The 21,848-nt window shown below is 46.4% G+C and overlaps 2 protein-coding genes across 5 annotated transcripts; one reads left to right on the top strand and one right to left on the bottom strand.

Moving 5' to 3' along the window:
- Positions 1-1,911: 1,911 nt before the first annotated feature.
- LOC136524825 (glutamate receptor 3.5-like) lies at positions 1,912-13,121 on the bottom strand. 3 transcript variants are annotated; one of them, XR_010776206.1, is made up of 7 exons: positions 12,714-13,121; positions 5,032-6,377; positions 4,662-4,939; positions 4,403-4,434; positions 3,896-4,302; positions 3,035-3,751; positions 1,912-2,894 (listed from the first exon to the last, which is right to left on the bottom strand). XR_010776206.1 is itself a non-coding variant. In XM_066518067.1 (6 exons), exons 1-6 carry the CDS (start codon positions 12,985-12,987, stop codon positions 3,275-3,277), a joined length of 2,814 nt encoding a protein of 937 aa, XP_066374164.1. In that variant the 5' UTR covers positions 12,988-13,121; the 3' UTR covers positions 2,948-3,274. The 3 variants fall into 3 exon arrangements, 2 of the variants coding, with proteins under 2 accessions (XP_066374164.1, XP_066374165.1); XM_066518067.1 differs by lacking the exon at positions 1,912-2,894 and having other exon boundaries at positions 2,948-3,751; XM_066518068.1 differs by lacking the exons at positions 1,912-2,894; positions 12,714-13,121 and adding an exon at positions 7,336-12,666 and having other exon boundaries at positions 2,948-3,751.
- A 1,034-nt stretch (positions 13,122-14,155) lies between these two features.
- LOC136522443 (uncharacterized) lies at positions 14,156-16,148 on the top strand. Of its 2 annotated transcripts, none has more exons than XM_066516265.1 (6): positions 14,156-14,352; positions 14,464-14,555; positions 14,701-15,036; positions 15,145-15,511; positions 15,602-15,686; positions 15,780-16,148. In XM_066516265.1, the coding sequence occupies exons 1-6, from the start codon at positions 14,327-14,329 to the stop codon at positions 15,969-15,971; spliced, it is 1,098 nt and encodes a 365-aa protein (XP_066372362.1). In that variant the 5' UTR covers positions 14,156-14,326; the 3' UTR covers positions 15,972-16,148. The 2 variants fall into 2 exon arrangements, with proteins under 2 accessions (XP_066372362.1, XP_066372361.1); XM_066516264.1 differs by having other exon boundaries at positions 14,698-15,036.
- The last annotated feature ends 5,700 nt before the right edge of the window (positions 16,149-21,848 follow it).

Genomic DNA, 21,848 nt, shown 5'->3' with positions numbered 1-21,848 from the left:
CGTGCATATCATATACTTGCATGGTACGAGCCGTACGCACCGGCAACGCGACCACACCGATGTTGGCTACACTCACAATGTGTTGCCAACAAATCTGAAGAGACAGAGGCGTCCGAGAGATCCTTACACTCCTGAGTCTTAGTTTGTTAGGTCGAACGAATATTATCGTCCAAAACTTGCAGGTTTAGTTGATTATGTTATGTCGAACCAATGAAAATGTTACGTGGCAGCTTGTCAACTTGTGCACGGACTTCATTTATTTACTTCATATTCGTTTCAATGCGTCGCGACAGTACTGCCGGCGAGATTAACTAGCAACTAGTTCGGGAACCGTTAGTCCCGGCATATCTCGCCGCCGGTGGCCGGCGTCTTGACCCCGATCCTCCCGAGCTTGGTCATCGCCGCCACAAAATCGCCGAAGAAGGCACCCTGGTTAGACGCGCAGTAGTCGACCGTGCTGCGCGACCTCATGTCGGACTAGAGCACCTGGTCAGAGCCCACCGGCTAGGGGTCGAGGAAGCCGAGGTCCATGGTCGCGTCGCTGCCGATCCTCACCAACAGCAGCCGATCTTCTGTCTGCGTCCAGGTCTTGCCGCGCCATGCGCCGTGGCGCGTCAGTGCCGCGCCAAGATCGGTGGCGCGGCAGACCCTGCCACGTCACCGGTCAGCCGCCCCGGTCGTCGTCACGTCATCCTCCTGCCGCGCCACCATGCATGACGCGGCACAGGCGTTTCACCGTGCCATGGCAATATGCGCGGCCAAAAATGTTAGTTTTGAAAAAAAAACAGTGTTAGATGTAAAATTAGTTTACAAAAAGTGTTAAAAATAAAAAAAAAAAAATCGGTGGACAGCGTCTCCATGGACCAATAATTTTTCAACAATTCTGATCTCTACGTGTGATAGCGTATAAATAAGGGTCTTGGTTGGCTTTTATTGCCCCATAAAAATAATGGCGTACAAAAACTTTTAGTCATCAATTGGTTCGTGACCAAAGAATTGACACAACAATGTTTATAGCTAAAGTTTTGGGAAGTCTCTCTAGAATCTTTTTAAAATTGTATAAGAGAGAAAATGTGTTTTCTACTATTATTACAGCACTTAACCAAATGCACACCTATAATTTTTGCTCTTACTTTGGCAAACCTATGTTTTGACTTGCTTAGTTGGGTAAGAATTGGAAGCAAACCAAGCAGGCCTAAGACCCTTTGCTACCATTTTCTTTTTTTTTCCTTGAGAAGTACTCGCTGTCCAAGAACAAAAATGCAATTATAGTATAATATCATGTTTTATATTTTAAGATAGATGAATTATTAGATTAGTTATGAAATGTGTTTTCATAATAAATTGATTTGAAGTCACAAATGTGATTACTATTTATAAGAAACTTGGTCAAATGGGAACAACTTTAATTGGCACGTAACCCATAATTACATTTTTTTTCTTGATGGAGAGAGTACCAAAGGTGGAGAATAAATGCAAGTTCTTCCTCTGGCTACTATTGCAAAGGAAGCTGCTCACGTCGGATCGAATAATTAAACAGGGAGGACAAGCAAACCCAATTTATCAGCTGTGCAGAACACGGAATGAATCAATGGCACACATGGTTGCAAACTGCCCTTGCTCCAAAAGAGTCTGGCAACACATAGCGCATCAGACCGGCCATCTACAGCCTGTTCGGTTGGCTGGTTCGTGAAGAAGTACTGCTGGCTGGTTCGTGTGAGAGAAAAATACTGTTCCAGCTGAAAATTTAAAGCAAAACTAACAGGCTGAACATTCAACCAAGGCAATCGGTTAGCAATCTGACACTATGGTGGTCTGATCTATTGGGTGAAAGTGTGAAACACAAACAGTTGATCCAGAACTTAGAGATCAAATCATTACATATACGACATGGAACATTTGGAAGGAAAGATGCCGGCGAGTATATGACAACAAAGCACTGACGGAGATACAACTAGTGGCTGTAATCAGACAAGAGGTGGCTGCGCTCAGGCAGGTGATGCAGATGTTGGACACCTGACCGGCATGGCTTGATTTCTATCTATCTTTTTTCATCCTTTTTCTTTTATGTTTCCCCTTATTGGGTCATCAGACCTTAATGTACATTTTTCAATCCCTACTAAAATGAAAAGGCAGAGCACCCACCATTTCCCTCAAAAAAAACTTGTCCACATTTCATTTGGCTTGCTAGATTTGTGGCAAATATTTTGACCCAATTTTTTTGACAGCTTTTGCTTGACAAATCTTTGCCATGACCAATTTTAATAGCAAATCAACCATGTCGTGAATTGTTCCTAAAAAAAACCATGTCCTGAATTAGCTCAGTCTCGTCCTTTGCCCCGCTCATGTATCTGCACTATTCTTTTGCCTCTTCTCTCCCCTCCCTGTCCTCCATAAGTGATGCCACAGCCCTTGTCCCTTTCTTTTCAACCATGTTCTACCATGCGTCGACCATCTCTTGGTCAACGAGGCGAGCACCAATGGGCAGTAGGACTTGTGCACCGTTCCCATGGGCCAGGATCGTCCAAGGCTCACTCTTCCCCGTGCTCGCACTACAACAATAGGACACCTCCATTGTTGAGTCATGATACATCACCAATGGACTATCATGATGTTGACCTAGGCGCCGCCACACCTAGGAAGGAGCACACATCGCACGTCGTTCACATCTTCGGCGTTGTTAGTGACCAAGGCCACACACACATGTGTGCCCGTGTGTCCCCTGGTACCATCGAAGTCGAGTTTGGCGAGAACAAGAACTGAAGTAACATCGAAAACAGTCTGCCCACTTCACGTTGTGGATCCGAGTCCTCAAAGTCCTTGGTTCGTTGTACTCCGAGTCCACAGATGGAGCCTTTTTCACGCTGGTGTTGACTATTTTGCCCTCGAATATTCTGAAATATTTGTAAAATCCTAATTTGAGTTAAGGACAAAGTGGCGTGCCTCTACGGTATGATAATAAATTATTTGAGAAACTATAATAAATCTCGTAAATTAGTACAAACGTTATAGCAGGTAAACATAAAAAAGTTACCGGTCATGAGTAGCCTTTCCCAAGCATGTAACTGAGACAAAATTCTAATAACCGTGATAAAAGATGGATTCTCAGATCCTCCTATAACAAAACCAAAGCCTTTTGTCCTGGAAAAAAGTCAGATCATCGTACTACTTTTCTTTTGGGCGAGAACCCAATTCAATATATATATGTCATCGGTCTTGTGCTTCCTTGCTTTGTCTTCTGAAGCATTGAAGTCGATCAGCAAGAATGCATGTTCTATGCTGAAGCCACCGATTGAGCATCTGAGAATCCTGCAGCAGCTGGGTTATCTTTCTCGCCTGACCGTCGTTTCATCGACTTCTTCATGATTTCCTCCTCCTTCATGTCGACAAACTTTACGATCTCTTTGAAGCTGCCAAGGCCTGACAGCCTCCGCTGTCTTTTGACAGCACCATCAGCGCCAGCTGCACTGGGCTCGTCAGCATCTTCAGAATTGGAGTACTGCTTGTACTGCCAGCAGACTTGTATGAAGAACATCACCAGAGCTAAGAGACATATCAGGGCACAAATGAGGAAAAGGCCCCAGAAGCTTCCGAGGCCAAGCCTGGTTGCTCCCAGGTTGCTCTCATCGTCGGTGGCACAGCTCGGCTTTGTGAACCACTCGTCATGGATGCTCTGAAGCTTGCCACTCTCTGAAAGCTGAAGGATGGCGGTCGACATATCTGCAGCAAGGGGGGAGTCTTTCTGGAATGCCTGCAAAGAAAAAACAATGGACACATGCTACCTTGAGATGCAACGCAACAGGACAAATGCCCAAATGAAAGCGAATGAAAGGCATATAACAAGTTACTAAAAAAAGAAGAAGGCACAGAACAAGATAAAGGGCGATGAACATACAAATCCCCATCCTTCCCTTGTGAACTGCTGTCCCACAATCTTGAAGTTGCAGTAGTGTGACAGGAAGATATCGATATATGGCTTCTCGTCGATAATCGCAGCAACACCACCATTTTTTGGTCCACGGGTAAGGGCATCAGCGTATTCCTGGATCGTGTTCAGTTGCACCAATCGAGACTCAGGAACGTTGAGGTTTATCATCAGGTATTTCTTGGTGAATTTTCCAGTCTGGTATCCAATAGGTAAAGAGCTTGATATGAGACTGTCAAGTCCTGTAATTCCTGTCGCGAGCTGTTGGACCGTCAGGATTGACGTCAAGCTGGCAGTGTAGCTTGAAGTGATGATCAACACGACGAACATCCATATGATTAGCACGAAACGCCCGAGCGCGGTTCCGGTGTTCTGCCCTGAAGGTGAGAGTTTTTTTGTCAAGAAGTTTCTCCCCATGCAGTGAAAAAAAAATCATGAGGAAGTTGATGTCATTGAGGCATCTAGTAGTGGTCTTACTGTGTGAGAAGAACATTGTTGAGAAGCTGAACCTGAAAGAGAAGCACACAATGTATATATGGTTAACTCCTAAAGTTAGCAACTAAGCATTCAGAAAAGAACACAAATAGAAAAAGAGAAAAATGAATAAAGCTACAAACATTTTGACCCATATAATGGTACTGCCAGTATGAATTTTGACTAAAGCCAGGTATGGTAATAAACTAGGATAAAACACATCCTTAGATAGAGGCTTAGAGTAGCAACAGAGACAACGTACCAGAATATTGTTATGATTTGATTACGTGGAGGCCCTCGAAATTCCTCATTAGTCCGATGTTCGAGTAGCCACACCACAATTCCCACCAAAATGAAAAGAGCGCCTATGACAGACCACATCTCCCATGTGAAAGGTTTAAGGAAAGCCCAGGCGTTTGAGCTTACATGTTTCACCGGCGCCACTATCACAAGCCCTGAATCAATGTAAGGCTGTGTGTACTCAGCAAGCCGTGTTCCATTTCTCACTATCGCAAAGTCGCCTACAGCTGCATCAAGTGTCTGAATGAAAATGAAACAAACAAATCAGAGGATCGTCAACAAATTAAAGCTAATGGTGAAACAAACTGGGATGACAAAGAATGAGGACATACATTGGAAGCAACCATCCCAACAATGCCGACGTAACTAGGGTTCTTTGTGCCATCCCCAATAGGTACAAACTGGTAAGGAACTGGGTAAGGGAGCAGTTTGATTGCTGACTTGAAAACATCAATGCAGTAACCCCTCACAGTATCAGGGCTACTGCCTGACACCAATATCTTGAAGCTTGGTTTAACTGGGACCCCAACTCTGAGAGGCTGGCCATTGTTTGGAAACACCCAGCCCCTAGGTATATCAGTTGAATCACCAGGCCATACCACATTCTTCAGCTGATAGGCACTGGTGGATGCATTTGATGGCATCTGATACAAAATTTCAGGAGCAGCCACAGAAAGGCCTGAATAGTTGGACCAATAGCCAACCAAGCTGGCGCCGGAGCGGCCAACATTGAGGATATCATAAGCTGGGCGTACCAAATTGCCGCCTGAATCAAATCGGACTGGACCTGTTAGACCTGTGAAGTTTGTGAGGAGAAGTTGCTGCAGCATCTGGTCACCACCGTCGAATATCTTGAGACTTGACAGACGCAAAGTGGTACCGTTTGGATCATGCAGCCTTGGATCTGTTGAGAAGTTGATATGTTGCCCAGCATTGAGAAATTGGTCGACAGAGCGAGCAACGGCCCAAACTGAGTCATAAGCATAGAAAGCATATGAGTTCAGTCCAGAAGTCATACTTCTGTTACGAGCCACAGTGTTCCATCTAGATATGAACTTTTTCTTGGCATCAGAATCAGGAGTGTGCTGACGAAGAACAATTACTCCCTGGATATTACTTATGTATTTAGGATCTCTAGATGCGGGGGAGGAATCGAGGACAGCAGCTAGCCAATCAGTTACTATCCAGACATAGCCACTGGCCATCATCTGGAGCTTCTTAGCTGCAGAAAACACCCTCAAACCTGTGTCAGGATTGACATGCACAACCATGACCCTTGATTCCATCATGTTTGCTCTAAACAGTACATCACGGATCACATCTGTGTTTGAATTTGGAGGAATAGCTGCTTTATATGAAACCTGTGCCCTCTTCAATGCAAGCGCATCGCCGAGAGCCGAGACGCCACCTCGCCCATAATCGTCGTCGACGTATATAGCAGTCACCCTTTTCCACTGATAGTAATCAACAATGCTAGCAACGGCATTCATTTGGAAGTAGTCACTTGTGGTTGTCCTTAAGAAGTAAGGATACTCTGATGCAGAAAGAGTTGGATCCGTTGCCGCAAATGATAGAAGAGGAACATGTAACTCATTGACAACTTGAGAGATGACATGGCCTATCCCAGAGGACTGGGGGCCAATCACAGCAACTACATTTTTCTCCATTAGCTCCAAAGCTGCAACCAAGTAAGGTTTCTATGAATCAGTTCATGCATTCACCATTAAAGTGAGTAGCAGTGATAGTTGATGAACTGAGGTTAAATTCGGGTGTCTTGCAATTGCAACCCAAGAAAAGATAACTTATTCTACTCGTAGCCAAGGTTCTAGGATTCTTTTCAGAAAAAAAATCGTAGCCCGCCGAATTGGACGAAATTTGGAAATTTCGGACCGGTGTCCACTAATTTCAACAAATCTGAACAAAATTTCCTCAACCGGTTAGACATGGCAGTTGGCGTGGAGAGGGTATATGCGACGCCGGTGTGGAACGCGCAGGCGGCGGGGAGGGCGGCGACGACGCGGTGGTGGCAGCAGGGGGTGCAGATGGCGGTGAGGACGCGGCGGCGGGCGTCGAGGAGCGGCCATGGCACGGGGGCGGCGTCGAGGAGCGTCCATGGCGCGAGCTCGGATGTCCGGGAAGCAATCACGGTCTCGCGGTGGCTGCGGGAGAGCTGGCGCAGGCGGCGACGGCGCTGCTGGCGGCGGCTCGCAAGCAAACCGTTGGGCGTCGGCTGCGGACCGTGAGCGGTGCCGGTCCTACGATTCTATCTCGTCGCAACGGCCTCGTGATCATGTATAAAATTTTAATATATATATATAGACACTAATTTTATTTACAAAACGAAAACAAATTCAATAATATATTTTTAATTTAACATGTCTGATAATTATCGAGGAACAATGTAGATTAAGCAATATATTTATAGATGTATGATAATTATCGAGAAACAATGTAGATTAAAAAAGCAATATATTCATTTTCTTTTCTCATCTATGATAAATGTTTTTTAGGTAACATTCTAAAATTCTAACACCTAAATTAGAAGAAAAAATATGACTATATGGTACAAAGTACTAGAAGTCTGGAATACTATATAAATAATTAATTTGGATTAAAAATAAAAAAGGAAAAAATACCTTGGGCCTAAACAACTGATCAGTGATCGCAATTCGAAAGAAGCCAAGATGTCGTCGTCGTGGAGCCCTGTCTGGTCGCCGTCCACGTGCGCCGTGTCTCCGGTAGTCTAGCTCTTCGCGGGGACGCGGCTCGCCAGCTCCGCGTGTGTAAGACGCATGTCGCGAACTCACGATCAGAATGTGTTGTGTGCAGCATGACTCCTCGCCTCCTCTCTACCCGAGGGTCGTGGGGAAAAAAACTAGGAAAGAAATACCGATGTTGTCTTTTTGGGTCGTCTGACCAGTTCTATGTCTCTCTTCTCATTAGTTTGCTAATGCCTAATGGACTATAGGACCTATGGTTTGTATACCTAGGCTTGTACCCCTCCTCCGCTTGGGCCCTCGGCCGTCGCACCTCGTGTCCTACCCCTAGGGCCGGCACTGACCGTGAGGAAGGGCCTGCTTGGTTTCCTCGGGTTCCAAACACTACCATGATGACCCGTAATGCTCTCTATCCGAGCATCCGTTTGGCCGGACAAATGCATTTGCTGGGCCTGACCGGCCTAACTCTCTTTCTCCATTTTTATTAAAAAAATCTGGATAGACCCGCCTCGCGCTGCGCACCGAACCCGCTTCGCGCACGCCGTTGCGCCTCACGCCTCGCGAGTGGAGCCGCCTCGTGCCACGCACCCCGCCCGTGTCTCACACCATTCGTGCCTCGTGCCTCGCGCCGCCCACGCCTTGCGCTGTGCTTTCAGCGCCCGTGTCAATGAGCCATCATTGGCTACGGCAAATAGATGAGCACATATTACAACTTTTCATATGTTTACATTGTGTATATTTTATCTGGATGTTGCAAAAGTAGATCTGGTGTTACATATGTTGCCATGGCTATATATGTATGTTGCAAGTGTATGTTTCAGATGTTTCAAACGTATGTTGTAAGTGTTTTCATCTGGATGTTGCATATGTTGCAGTGGCCATACACGTTTGTTGCAAGTGTGTTTTCCAAATGTTTCAGCTATTTCATCTGTATATTGCATATGTTGTAGTGGCTATGCACATATGTTGCAAGTGCATGTTCCAAAATTTTCACTTGTTTCAGACGTATGTTGTAAGTGTTTTATCTAGATGTTGCATATGTTGTAGTGGTTATACACATGTGTTAGAAACGTATGTTTCAGTTGTTTCACCTTGTTTCAGTATGTTGCAGTAGGTGCTGCTCCTCATGCGCTGCAACTCTCGGACACGCAGAACCTGGTGCCCCAGCACCACCAGGCTTAGTCCCCATGGTGGAGCATGCAGTCGAGTCAACACATGAGTATGCACGCTATGCTCCCTGCCTCCCTCTTTCCCTCTCTCTCGCATTAGGACACGCACATTGTACTCTTTCTCTCTCGCATTGGGGTATACACGCTGTGCTCCCTCTCTTGCATACAGGTGGACGGGCCCACACACATGCTCTCCCGAGCAGACGCAACAGGAGGAGACGCGGGCCGTAGCAGTGCATGGGTAGGTGCAGCAGCATGCACGGGCGCGGACGCTAGCATGACCCAAAGATAAATGTGAGGCCATATAACCTGTGTTACTGCCAATGAAGAGCAGATGCACAGAGTCAATAATGGTCCCATTCGCGTGCCCTTAAACCCAGCTTGATCTGCTTCTTTTTTCATCCGGAACAGTGTTTTCCTCTCACAAATTCCTCCAGAATTCCTCCAAACCATCCAAATTCCTCCAGAACCATACCATCAATACAGGCTACCTGGCCCCACATTCATCAATCAAATATTTTATATTTATATAGGGTTCCACTGTGATCCGCTGCTATGCAATGTCCTACGTACAGCACACCTCTTGTTTGGTGCAACCAAAAACTTGTCTAACCAAAATTAAGGCATATATTGATTTTGATTAAGAAAATGGACACACCAAATTTTATGGTTAAAATCATGGTAAACTCATGAGGAAGAGGTATCCACTACTATGTTATGGCCCTCAACCAAATGCATTTCTATAATCTTTTGCCCTAATTTGGGGGGCCTTAAATTCCATAAATCTATGTTTTGGTTAGGCAAGTTTTAGAAGTCAACTTGCAGGCCCAAAGTTTTTAGGGCCTACTTGGTTGCAAGCCGTTTTTTATCAAGCCAAAATATGGGTAAATTTAAGAAATTTGATAGGTAATTGGTTTGGTGCCAAAATTTTAGGAAAACAGTTTCTTTCTCTCTTTTTTGGTACCAAACGAAGTCCCAACATTGGTTGTCTTACAAAATACTCCATATTGGCTTACTCTAATATTGGTGTAACCATATTTTGGCTTGCTTTAAGGGCATATTTTGTAGCGCTTTGGCTCCGGCACCGCGTCAACGGAGCCGCGCCAAACGGATACGGGAGGAGGAGCGCTTCTACACCACAGCAGAGCCCTTTTTGGCATACGGAGGCGGAGCCATGATTTGCAGCTCCGCCGATCCGGTGGAGAAACAACGTGGATGGAGCCCGACCAAACACGGTCTAATATTGGCATCATAAAAATTACTTGTAAGAGCATCTCCAAGAGTTTGTCAAATTTTACTTGGCAAATCTTGTGATTTGCCAACTCCCAAAATTATATGCCAAGTAAAAAAACAATCCATCTCCAAGAGTTTGGCATTTTTGACTTGGTAAAATAAAAAAAAACCCGTTAACAAAACGAAGAGCCCCGCTAAGCGAACGAAGAGCCCCGCTAAGCGAACGAAGAGCCCCGCTAAAAAACGAAGAGCCCCGGATGCCAAGCCGTATACGCGCGCGTATATTTGCGCGCACGGAGGGAAGATTTGCCAAGTTGCTATTAATGCCAAGTTGTTTTGCCAAACTGTTGGAGGCTATTTTTTCTTGTTTTGCTAAAATTATATGGATGCCAAGTTGAGATAGCAAACTCTTGGAGATGCTCTAACTAAATAGACCCTTACTTAGCATCGTATTGATATGATGGAGGAATATTTGTGGGCTCTTTGTTGGGCCTTAGATTAGCCACAATGTGAGTCGCAATCGAAGCTGAAACAAGGAAAAGTGAGTTTGGACATCGGATAGTGCCATTGTGTGAAGTGATGCCGAGCTTAAAAAAGCTAGCATCAAGTAACCTATATGCATTGATGATGAGGAAGTAAAAAATTATTTCTCAGTCAGCGTCGATGTTTTCTCACTCATAGGAAATGAAGATGATGGTCTGATGTTGGTTCCCACAGGCGCATGTCGATGCTGAACACTGTGACGTTTGGTGTTTTCTCAACATTGGTTTTGCATGGATGCACGCCCTCAACTAATAGTGGATAGTCTTAGAATGGGCTAAAAATTTGAATCGGACCAAATATTTTAGCTGGTTTAGTTTTATCTCGGGCTGGATCGAAATAAACGAGTCGTAACTATAAGATTCAGCGTGTTATTTTCTGAAAAGATTCAGCCTGTTATTTTCTGAAAAAAAAATGGAAACTAGTATGTTGCATTGTGTTAAAACAAAGAAGTCTCATGAAACCTATTTGTTTTACTTTATTCTGGGGTTCAAACATGACGCAAAGGAAAAGGAATCTTGGATTGGAATAAAGTAAAGAATTTGATGCTCCGCAACAGTTAAAATATGTTTTTTTGCACCTTACAAAAATACCTTAACCAATTTCATAGTTATGCCATTGTCGTACCACTCCACCGGCTTGTGTCTTTTTTTTCCTTCTATATATTGCCAGGAAACCAGGTTAATATTCTTAGGTAATGTTGGCTAGATAGAATGGTATGGATACGGATATGCGAACACACATACGGATATTGCGAGAGAAATCAGGATAGAAGAATTATTCTTATATTGAAATTTTGGCTTTAAATAATCTTAAATGAAAAAAAATTCCAACTTAAATATTTTAGATCTCGTTTATCACTACAACTTTTATAAAAGCGTGTGTCTCCATTTGAGACCATTTGAAAAATTTGATAAATTAAATTTTAAGAATTAACAAAAGATCTTAAACAATCTCAAATGAAAAAGTCTTCAATTACAAAGTTCTAGATATCACCGTTCTCTATGATTTCCATACAAATTCTGTCTACATCCGACTTTATTTAATGAATTTATTTGTTATGTGGTTATTTTTGAAGACTATTGACTTGTACCTGTCCATGAAAATCAATTTCCATATAAATTCTATCTACATCCGACTTTATTTAATGAATTTATTTGTTATGTGGTTATTTTTAAAGACTATCCGACTTTATTTAATGAATTTATTTGTTATGTGGTTATTTTTAAAGACTATTGACTTGTACCTGTCCATGAAAATCAATTTTTAGAGACCATTGACTAAGTCGATTGCCTCTAAAGATCACCCATTAAAATGGTAGTTGACATAAGCAACCGTCGTTAGAAATCATATTTTTAGAGATGTTTTTTTTAAGCCGATCACCTCTGAAAATATCTATACTTCTACTAGGGGAATTGCCCTTAAAAATGTATCTTCAGGGGGCGGTTTGTAAGCTATAGTGCTCCTAGGACTAGTTAAAAATGCTTTGCTCAGTGAGCTCTACCTGAAAAATAGGAGGTGTATATGAAAATTATTTATAGTAATGTGTACAAAAAGTGGGATTTTATGAGTAGAATGAGGGATTTGGGTTCATATGATCCGAAAGCGTCCATGATGTTCAAAAATGAACATCTTTGTAATTTTCAACCATGCTTGTGGGCATCTCACACGTTGTGAACTGAGTGCTCCACCACTACACTCGCCATCATAAGGCCCCCTCCATTCCGCCTCCTATGTGGAGATGAGAGGGAAGGGATGGAATGGCTTGACCCACAGTAACAGAGGATTTCAACCTGGGCTACAGGGTAATTTAGACCATTATGGTTTCTATGCATTGTTTAGGACAGGATAAATCACGATTTTATTTGAGTTTTAGGTGGGCAATATTTTTTTGTGGGCGAATTACAGAGTAGACTTTTATGCTTTCTTTTACTAAGATACAAGTAAAATTTAAAGTCATAAAAAGTTACCTGTGGAAAAACCTATAGAGATTCTCCCATAGATATTAGGATTAGTGCTGACCATAATATATATTTCTATACATCTATGAACAAAAAACTTTTACGAAAATTCTAATCTTTGATTGACACATGCATGAATGAGGAAAGAGCTGCCCCGTCTTGAAATACAGTGCACTGTGACTTCTAAAATTTGTATTAAAATATAATGCATTTTACGTAATGATTATGTTTAGATTTGACAAAGCTTGTTAAAAAGTAAACCATGATTTAAGGAGAAACTCTATAATTAGAATAATCTATGGGTATATGTGTCATTTAGATGTTCTTTTGAGTTGTCATATAATTTTTAGAATGAACTATATTACGGCATGCGAAGCGGAAACAAGAAACCAACCTTTGATGGTGCCAAGGAAGCCGCTGCAGTCGGTGTCCATGGGCATCAAGTTGAGCTTGGTCCCCGAGAGCACCTTGGCGTCCGCGTTGACGTCGTCGACGGCGAGCTCGATGGCGAGCTGCGCGGCGCGGCCAATCGTGGAGTCGTACGTGAAGAGGGCGCCCACGGCCACCTCGCTCGGCCGCGCTCCCGCCGCCGACGCCGTCCGCGCAGCGGCGGCGGCAGTGGCCAAGAGCACAGTAACCACCACCAACTGAGCCACACCGCCCATCATCAGCCCCAACCCAAGCGCCGGCCACGCACTAGCAATCTAAAGCACGGTGGGCGCCGCCACCGTCGTCGGGAGCACTACCACTAGTCGCGTGGGTGCTTGCGCTGGTTGGGAAGGAGAAGAAGGCAGAGGAGGAGGAAGGAATGAGAGGCGCTGGTTTTGAGGTGCGCAAGGAAGCACAGTGAAGGCGACGGCTCTGGCAAGTAAGTGTCAGCCAACCGGTGAGGTGACGCCGACGTGCTAGCCATGTCGTGACTGGTGTCAGGGGGCGGGCCGTAGCCGTCGGCGCCCATCGGACGGGCCGAGGTGAGCCAGCGTGCGAGCGAGCGGCGTGTGTGGCTCTGCTTCCTCCGTCGTTCGATCTCGCTGCTACTGTGCTAAACTTGCATTGAGGACTTATCGGGTCGGAGATCGATCGATCGGAACGTGCGTGTGCAATACTGTGCAGCAGGAACAGGACAGGACAGCAGGAGTGTCTGTCAGTCACGCTCACGCTCACGCAAGATATATGGCTCAGCAAGACAAGGAAAGAATTTCTCCTTTTCCTTTGGCAAAAATCTAGCCGTGCCTGTCGAATCTTTGATATCAATTAGGAGTATTAAACATAGATTAATTATAAAACTAATTACACAGAATGAGGTTAATTTGGGAGACGAATCTATTAAGTATAATTAGTTCATAATTTGACAATGTGGTGCTATAGTAACATTTACTAATTATGGATTAACTAAGCTTAATAGATTTGTCTCGCTAATTGATCTATTCCTGTGCAATTAGTTTTATAATGAGCTCACGTTTAATCATCTTAGTTAGAATCCGAACGTTCGATTTGACACGACTAAGGCCCCGTTTGGAACAGCTTCAACCGGCTTCTCTCTCCTACTTTCTCTCTACTGTAGCAACACTGTAGCAAAAGACCGGTTTTCTCTCTCATACCTTTCTCTTACTGTAGCAAAAACACTGTAGCGCGCGGGGAGAAGCAGGAAAACTGGCTTGTGCGGCTTTGATGAACAGTGACGGCGTCAGTGAGAGGGGGAGGGGAGGAGAGAGAAAACCGGCTTTTGCTACAGTGCTGCATTCCGATCCGCCATGCCTCCTCTGATCCTCTGCATTCCGTGCCTCCGAGACTAGCGCTTTCGTGTCGTGTATTACAGCTCTTACTTACCCTGATACCCTCTCTAACCTCCTTCTCTTCCTCAGCTCCTCTCTATATAGCGTTCAAGTGCATAGCTTACTACTTAAGCTTATTGGAAAATTGGAGTTAGGAGTTGCGCATTACATTTAGGACGAAGATTGGGCTTTTAGTTTGGTTTGTTCACGAATTGTTCTTCTTGCATGCACCATGGATGACGATCTGAAACATCTGAGGTAGTAAATTGCAAGAGACCTTTGTCACTTCGTTCGTCTATTGGCTTCTACTACCTCCATTCCTCCATCTTGGTGCTCAAATTCACAACCATATATGCGGTGTTTGCACAGGGTCAGCTTCTCTGGGGTGAGGCAGGAAGATCGTGGCGGCGGCGGCGAGACAGTACCAGTACCATCTCAGCAAAGGACAAGTTCACGCAGAGGTGAAACTAAATTAGATGAGACATGTGTCGTTTTCACCTAATCATCTACGTTTCCAACGGTTGAAATTTGTCGAGGCAGGTGACTAATGACTGATGACTAATCCAAGCTTGCATTTCTGCTTGGGGCCAATGAGCAATGCAGCAGAGGAGTACGACGCGGCGTATGCAGCCACGGTGGCAGCAGTCGCCTACGCCATCGCCGCGCGAGAGGAGGAGAGGCTGTTAGCGTCTCAAGAGAGGCCGCCGTATGCTGTCGCGGACAAGCTTGCGTGTGGAAATGGAAACAAGGAGCAGCGTCCTGCTGCTTCTTCTTCCATGGATGATGGACCTGCTCGGACCACGCCGCAGTCCAGCAAGTCACCACGTACACCCAAGCGAGGCGAGAGCCTGAAGAAGCCAATTTTCGAAGGCAGCAGATCCTCTTCCTCAAGATGGTTCACTGGTAAAGAGCCCATAGACGACGATTACCAAGATGAACAAGGTGGTATATATACTATCTAACTGTAATTTTTTTTGAAAGAATATCTAACAGTAATTTTGAGATTTTCTTTTTTGCTAACGTGTCATATTCATTTGGGTAAATTTTCAGCTAATGTGTCAGTGAATCGGCCAATAAGACCGGCTCAGAAGAAGCCAGCAGAGGGTGCAGTTTCAGATGAAAGGCCCCCTGCTTTCACTGACCCTGCACCACGCGTAAGGAAGGACCCCAGTTTCAGCCGGAAACCTTCAGAAAAGAGAGGAAGCAGGAGATTCGAGCAAGATCAGGGGAACCAGACGGTGGCGGCACAGCCAACGGCACGGCCAATGGACAGCAAGACGTCGAGCTCGTATTCGGCGGCCGGTAGAGAGAGTGGTGGAGCTGCTACCACGTCTGGTGGTGGAGTGGCGTTCTCCAGCGAAAACGAAGCCATGGCAGATGCCTGGGAGAAGGAGAAGCTGGCGAAGATCAAGAAGCAGTAAGCTAGCGGCTGGTGATCAGTTTGGTTTTGTTTGGAGGCAAAATCGACTGGTTTTGTTTGATTTGCCACCGATTTAATTTCTGGCAGGTACGACGAGACGATGCAGACGATTGCTGAATGGGAGGTGGAGAAGAAGGCAAAGGCCAGGCGCCAAAAGGAGCTGAAAGACGAGGTTCATTTCGTTATGCTTTGTTCAGAAGATTTATCGGAACGTACGAACTTGTTTAGTTTTATTAATCTTGCCGATCGATCTGATCTCTTGTAGAGTGAGTCGGAGAGGAAGCGTGCGAAGGCGCTGGAGGAGTACAACGAGGAGATGTCGAGGATCAACAAGGTGGCCGCCGCGTCGAGGCTGACGGCGGAGGAGAAGAGGAGGAGCGCCGAGAGGAAGGCCAGGGACAAGGCACACACCATACGGTCCACGGGGAAGCTTCCTGGGACATGTGGGTGTTTCTGATGATGAAACCGCGCACCACAGTCCATGATGAGTCGATGTGCATGTGTATGTATATGTATACATAAGCCTCGATCGCTATGCAGCACAGATATGGATACGCGTATAGGTATTGGAAGGATACGGATACGTGGATACATCAATTTCTAAGAGAACATGATAAGCGGATACATTTTACTATTTTTTTATAATAAATAAATAATAATGCAAATTAAAATTGTGAAAGTTTAAAATTTGAGTAACCATACTAGATTAATGCTCAATTACCAAAAATTTCTATCTAAAAAAGGAAGTCAGGAACAGGAGAGCCCTAATGTCTGTTGTAGTTATGGCCGGTAACCACAGATCCTATGCTAGGACTAGCACTTGCACTGGCACTACCCAAATATGTAGAGGCCATCTATTGGATGCAAGCAATCAAGCATGGGAAACACTAATCATAAAGCTGATGTGGGGAACACACAAAATCAAGCAACGAGAACTGAAGAACTAGAGTAGAATAGTAGATCAAGTATGAAAAGGAGATGTATTCATGGGAGGTCGCCAGCACCTTGCCCCTGCATCGGGCGAGCCAGCTACAGCCGCGGCGAACTGGTGGGTGCTCCCCAGCGTGGTGCTCCCGGCACGAAGGTCTGTAGGAGAAGTCAATTGATGGCACGGAGAATGCGGGGGAGGCCGGCGAGCGGTGGCGCACCTCCTGCGCGGCGCGCGTGTGCGCAGCGGGCGATGCAAGGGAGCGGGGCGGAAACTCGTCGCTGGAGGCCGGCGAGTAGGGATGGAGGCTCGTCGCCGGCGAGCGGAGGCGGAGGCTCGTCGCCGGTGGCCGGCGGCCGACGAGCGGGGTTGCGGCGTCACTGCGCAGGGATGCGGCGCGAGGCACGGGCGCAGCCGTGCGGGACCGTGGACATGGACATTATGGCGTCGGGGCAGAGGGATAAGGGTCTATCTTCCTGGGCTTCTTACTGGGCTAGGCCGTATCGGCAGGCCAGATACGTGTCGGATGTCGTATCCAATTTGCACGAAAATAATAAAAAATCGGATACTCCAAGAATACGTATTCCGACGTATCGAACACGTATCCGTATCCAATACATATCGGATACGTGATACGCGGCTTCAGGGACGTATGCGTGTAACATAGCTCGATCGAGACCGGCACATGGATCATTTGCGACTGAATCGAAAGGGAACGACATGAATATTTGAGCATTGATGTGAGGCGAGCATCTTTGTTCAGAATTTCGGTTGGCTCACAAGCAGCATCCCAACTTTCAGCCTATAACCTTTGCATGTGCTTGCGTGCGTGCGTGCGTGTGACCCTTCTCCTTCAATCGCTGCAAATGGAACCTCTTACCACTGCCTTCCGAAAATATCCCTATTTGTTCTATTTATAGAGGTATATCTTACATACAAGCCTCTCTAAAAATAAAAGCTGATTTTTATAGGTGAACCTCTTAGGAGACCCATCTTAGAAAATAGACCCAAAGCCCGACTTAGAGTTCTCAGCCACCTCCTCCTATCATCTTGGCTCTCTCTCCTCTCTCCCCGTAGCATGCCTCCATAGCCTCCACTTTCCCACTGCCTGCCTCTCCACCTTCCAACTACCCGAAGGCGGATCCAGTCAGAGGCGCGGCAGTGCGGTGGTTCTGGTCGAGAGCGTGACAGATCAAGTGACAGTAAAGGCAGACCCCCCTCCTTCCCGTGGCAGCGTAGCACGCATACCTTTTTTGCACCTATCATTGGGTGAGACACCCTACCCCTCCCTGCGACCCTGTGGGTGCGGCTTCCTTGGTGTTGGTTGTCGTCTTTGTGGTCTTGGATGTCGCTGACGTGCTCCTTTACTCCTAAATGGAATCCTTGGGGACATCACAATGCGATGCCAGAAGCTATAGCAGTGAGACTGCAACAAATGGAGGGTGACAACCACGAGGAGGTATCAAACACAATGTAGGCTAGGAGGAACGCGCGCCACCTGGGATGCACTATTGGCCCTCCGGACATGTTATCGAGGGGAGAGGAGAGGGGCGGTGGCGTGTGCAAGTTGTGTGCCGCTTGGCAGGACAATACTAGCTCCAAAGACAAAGGCAGTAGCAGGAACTTTGGAACCAGTGGCGAGTTCGTCGGTTGGAGGATTGGTAGTGGGCTTAGTAATGTGTTTAGTAGAAAACCCTAGTACGAGCGGCAAGCTGTTTTTTCTAGGCACTCTAGCCTGCCTCAGCTATATATCTCTAATTAACAGAGACCATACCATAGGAGTACACACCTGTGTAGTACTTTACCATTTAAACTTATTACATACCTCTAAATCATAAATCCTCTCATGCATCATCGCCTTGCCTCGTGAAACAACAATGCAATAAAGGCCCCGTTCGCTGGTCTGAAACTTGGCTGGTTTTGTGAGAGAGAAACACTGTAGCGGCTGGTTGATGAACAGTGTTCGCTGAGGAGGATCAGCCGGTTGGTCTGGTTTTACCAGACCAGCGAACGCACCCAAACTAGCTAAAATTTGGCACTATTGAGACAACTTACATAGCGATGCACGACCGTCCCACAAATTTGGGATGTAGAGCCACGACGAAACCTTGAACATTTGAAAAATACAGATTTTTATGCACAAAAAAAGAAAAATACAGATTTTAAATTGTTCTAACTTTGGTGGAAGAAATATCCAAATACAATCCCACTAGCTAATAAGCACACAACACGCGCACGTTCAGATGTCAGATGGTTTGTTCCTTGCTCTTGGCACCATAATTGGGAAGGAAAGAGAAGAAACGAGAGGCACACGAGTTGAGGGAAAGCGACGAAGACGACGGCAGCCGGTGAAGCCGACCGCCGACGAGCTAAGTCAAGAGGCCACAGGCCAGTAGTAGACATCGGAGGACTGGCCCAGGTGAGCCAGCCAGCCAGCGAGTAGCGTGTGGATCTATCTCCTGATCTCCTCTTTGTCGTTTGATCTGGCTGCACGTACGTACGCAGACAGCGAGCGAGGCAGGTGAATATCTGGCGGCTGAATGCTGTGACGGTGACGCCACTGTAGACTGTACCGTGTCACGGAAGCAAAGAATCTTGTTGTCACGAGTCACGACGCAGGCGAGAAAGATCTTTTTTGTGGCATGTCGCGGCCACCGGGCCGTCGACCCTTCGTCTCCACCAGCCAGTAGAAATTTGTAGATAAAAAAGTCCGTTATCACGAAATTCAGCTTTTCCTCTCTCAACTCTAAAACTAAAAATAATTTCTCCTTCATCTCTCAAAACCAATCACTTTTTCCCTAGGTGATTTTTTCTCTTTCACATTTATTTCAGCTAAATCTTTAAAAAATTATAGTAAATTATAGAAAAATCATAAAATAAAAAATCAAATTTTGTTGGAGTCTACATGAGTAGATCTATACAGTGAATATATGCTTTAGAACAAAATTTTTGCTGTAACTTTAGATCTATGTTTTTCTATAATTAATTCATAGCTGCAGTTTATCTCATCAATTATGGTGAAATTTTTATTGTGGATTAATTATTGCATGCTTGAACTGTAACCAAAATTTCATGCTCAGTCATATATCATGAAATTTTTAGCGCACCATAAAATTTCACCATAATTGGACCAGAGAGAACTGCAGCTCTGAACTAATTATAGAAAAACATAGATCTAAAGTCACAGCAAAAACTTTATGCTAAAACATAGTATATCATATGTTCACTGCATAGATCTACTCTTATGGAGTCCAACACAATTGGATTTTCTATTTCATGGTTTTTCTATGATTTACTATGCTTTTTTTTTAAAGATTCAGTCGAAATAAACATAAAAGAAAAAAGAGAAAAAACACCCAGAGAAACAGTCAAAGAAGTCGAAGTGACCGATTTTAAGAGATAAGGGAGGAACTATTTCTGATTCTAGAGTTGAGGAAGGAAAAATGAACTCTCTCAAAGGGGACTCTCTCTTTATCTCTTTGCTCCTTGCTTGAGGCCGGCATCCACCGGCTCACCCAGCCCACTTCCTAGCGGCTCAACCAGCAGCCTCTAGGACTCCATCGCCACCCATCAGCTGGCTCGTGGCTTCGTAGGCCAGCATGGTGCGTTGCTAGTTGCTACTGCCACAGAAACTAGATAGCAAGGCTGCACCACCGTACCAGTGGATGATCGATGGCGACCATGCATTAGGTGGTGTCCGATGACACGATGTGCACTCGGAGAGGATAGACGATGGCTAGGGGGCTCCCCCCCCCCCCCCTACCGCTTGAGAGCAAGCGAAGCCCTTTAGAGCCGTCGTCTGAAATTTCAGCTGTAGATGTACAGGTAGGAAGGGTTGAGATTTGTTGAACCTCTTTTCTTGCTAATTGCTGTTGTTTAGTCCCTCCTAAATTTTTTCCTAGCTTCGTCCCTGACGATGGCGCATGCAAGTTGTGCGTCGCTTGGCGGGACAACACTGTAGCCGACGAGAAGGCAAATGTTGACCTCATCAGCCCATGACGGGTGGTGGACATGCAGGTTCTCGAAGCTGTAAGGACACCGTTCGCTGATCTGAAACTTGGTTGAAATTGGATAAAAAACACTATTTTAATAAAGAAAAAATAAAACAAGCTAAATATAGGATAAGCAGAACACGACCATCGACCGAGGGCGGACAAGGAAAAATGGCCCGAATAATTTGGATGGTAGTTGCGGCATTATTACGAGAGTGAAGACGACAGCCGGTGAGGGTGAGGATGACCGCCGACGAGCCAAGTCAGAGTGGACAGATATATGTAGCCATCGGACGGGTCCGGGTGACACCCGTTTCGCACGCGCACGGATCGGACAGCGAGCGAGACAGGCGAATGTGGTGGCTGAATGTGAGGTTGACGCGACGGAGACGGAGGCGTAGAATTTTGTTGCCACGGCCACGGGCGCAGGCGAGGGAGATCTTTTCTCGTGCCATGTCGCAGCGGCCACAGGTCCCGTCGTCGTCGACCATTGCGTCTGCACTCTCCACCAGCCAGTAATTAATTTGTACGGCACCACCCTCAGGCCTCAGGTGCCCGTGCCTGGCTCTCATATAGCCTAGTACAAACTACCAACTGGGGGCCCGGTCATCTTTCCCGGCCCACTTCCTAGCGCTACTGGGCTGGACATCGGCCAATCATCCGCCGGGAGGTGACTGAGGCTGATGCTTCGCGGGCTAGTTATTTTATCTCGACGGCCCAACTAGCCTCTGGGACTCCTTCGCACCACCCATCTTCTCGGCCTACTTTCCTAAAGCTGAAGACAAAAGCCACGAGTCCCTCCGCTGTGTGTGGCCTGCTCTGGCGCTAAATTTTTTCTGGGCGGCCTAACTGTTGAACTGCCGACTTGGGCCGATTTTTTTTTACAATTTAGCCCTTTTTTTAAAAGTTTCTCATAAATAGACCCCTGACGAAAAGAATTCGGAAAATATGCCCTTAGCTCGGCGCCATTGATGCTGGCGTTGAGATAGGCGCCATCATCTCTGGCGCCGAGCTCCTGGGCACGGTGGATGACCTGGCAGGGAGCTCGGCGCCGAGCTCGGCCCCAATATGAATGGCGCCGAGCCTTTAATACCTATTGGGCCCACGTCTTTCCTCTCTTCTTCTCCCTCTCTCGCTCTAGGATAGCCGAGCTCCGCCGCCGCCCTCGCCCGCGCCGCGCCGCACCACCACGCCCGCGTCGCACTCGCACCGAGCCACGCCGCACGCCTAGCGGACGGCCTGCGCCCCTTGGCCGCACCGCCCCCCGCCCCCCCGCCCCGAGCCATGCGCCGCGCCGTTGCCCGCGGCTGGCCGCCACGCCGCGCCACCTCCGCCGCCCTCCACCGCCGGCCTCGCCCCCGCCTTGCCACCGTCTAGCGCTGGCGTGGCCTCCTGCGCCCGTCGAGCCGGACTC

This window comes from Miscanthus floridulus, chromosome 18, assembly GCF_019320115.1.
Source record: "Miscanthus floridulus cultivar M001 chromosome 18, ASM1932011v1, whole genome shotgun sequence".
In the NCBI taxonomy this organism is placed as follows: domain Eukaryota; kingdom Viridiplantae; phylum Streptophyta; class Magnoliopsida; order Poales; family Poaceae; genus Miscanthus; species Miscanthus floridulus.
Note: the sequence above shows the minus strand (reverse complement) of the source record. Positions and strands in the feature narration are given on the sequence as shown.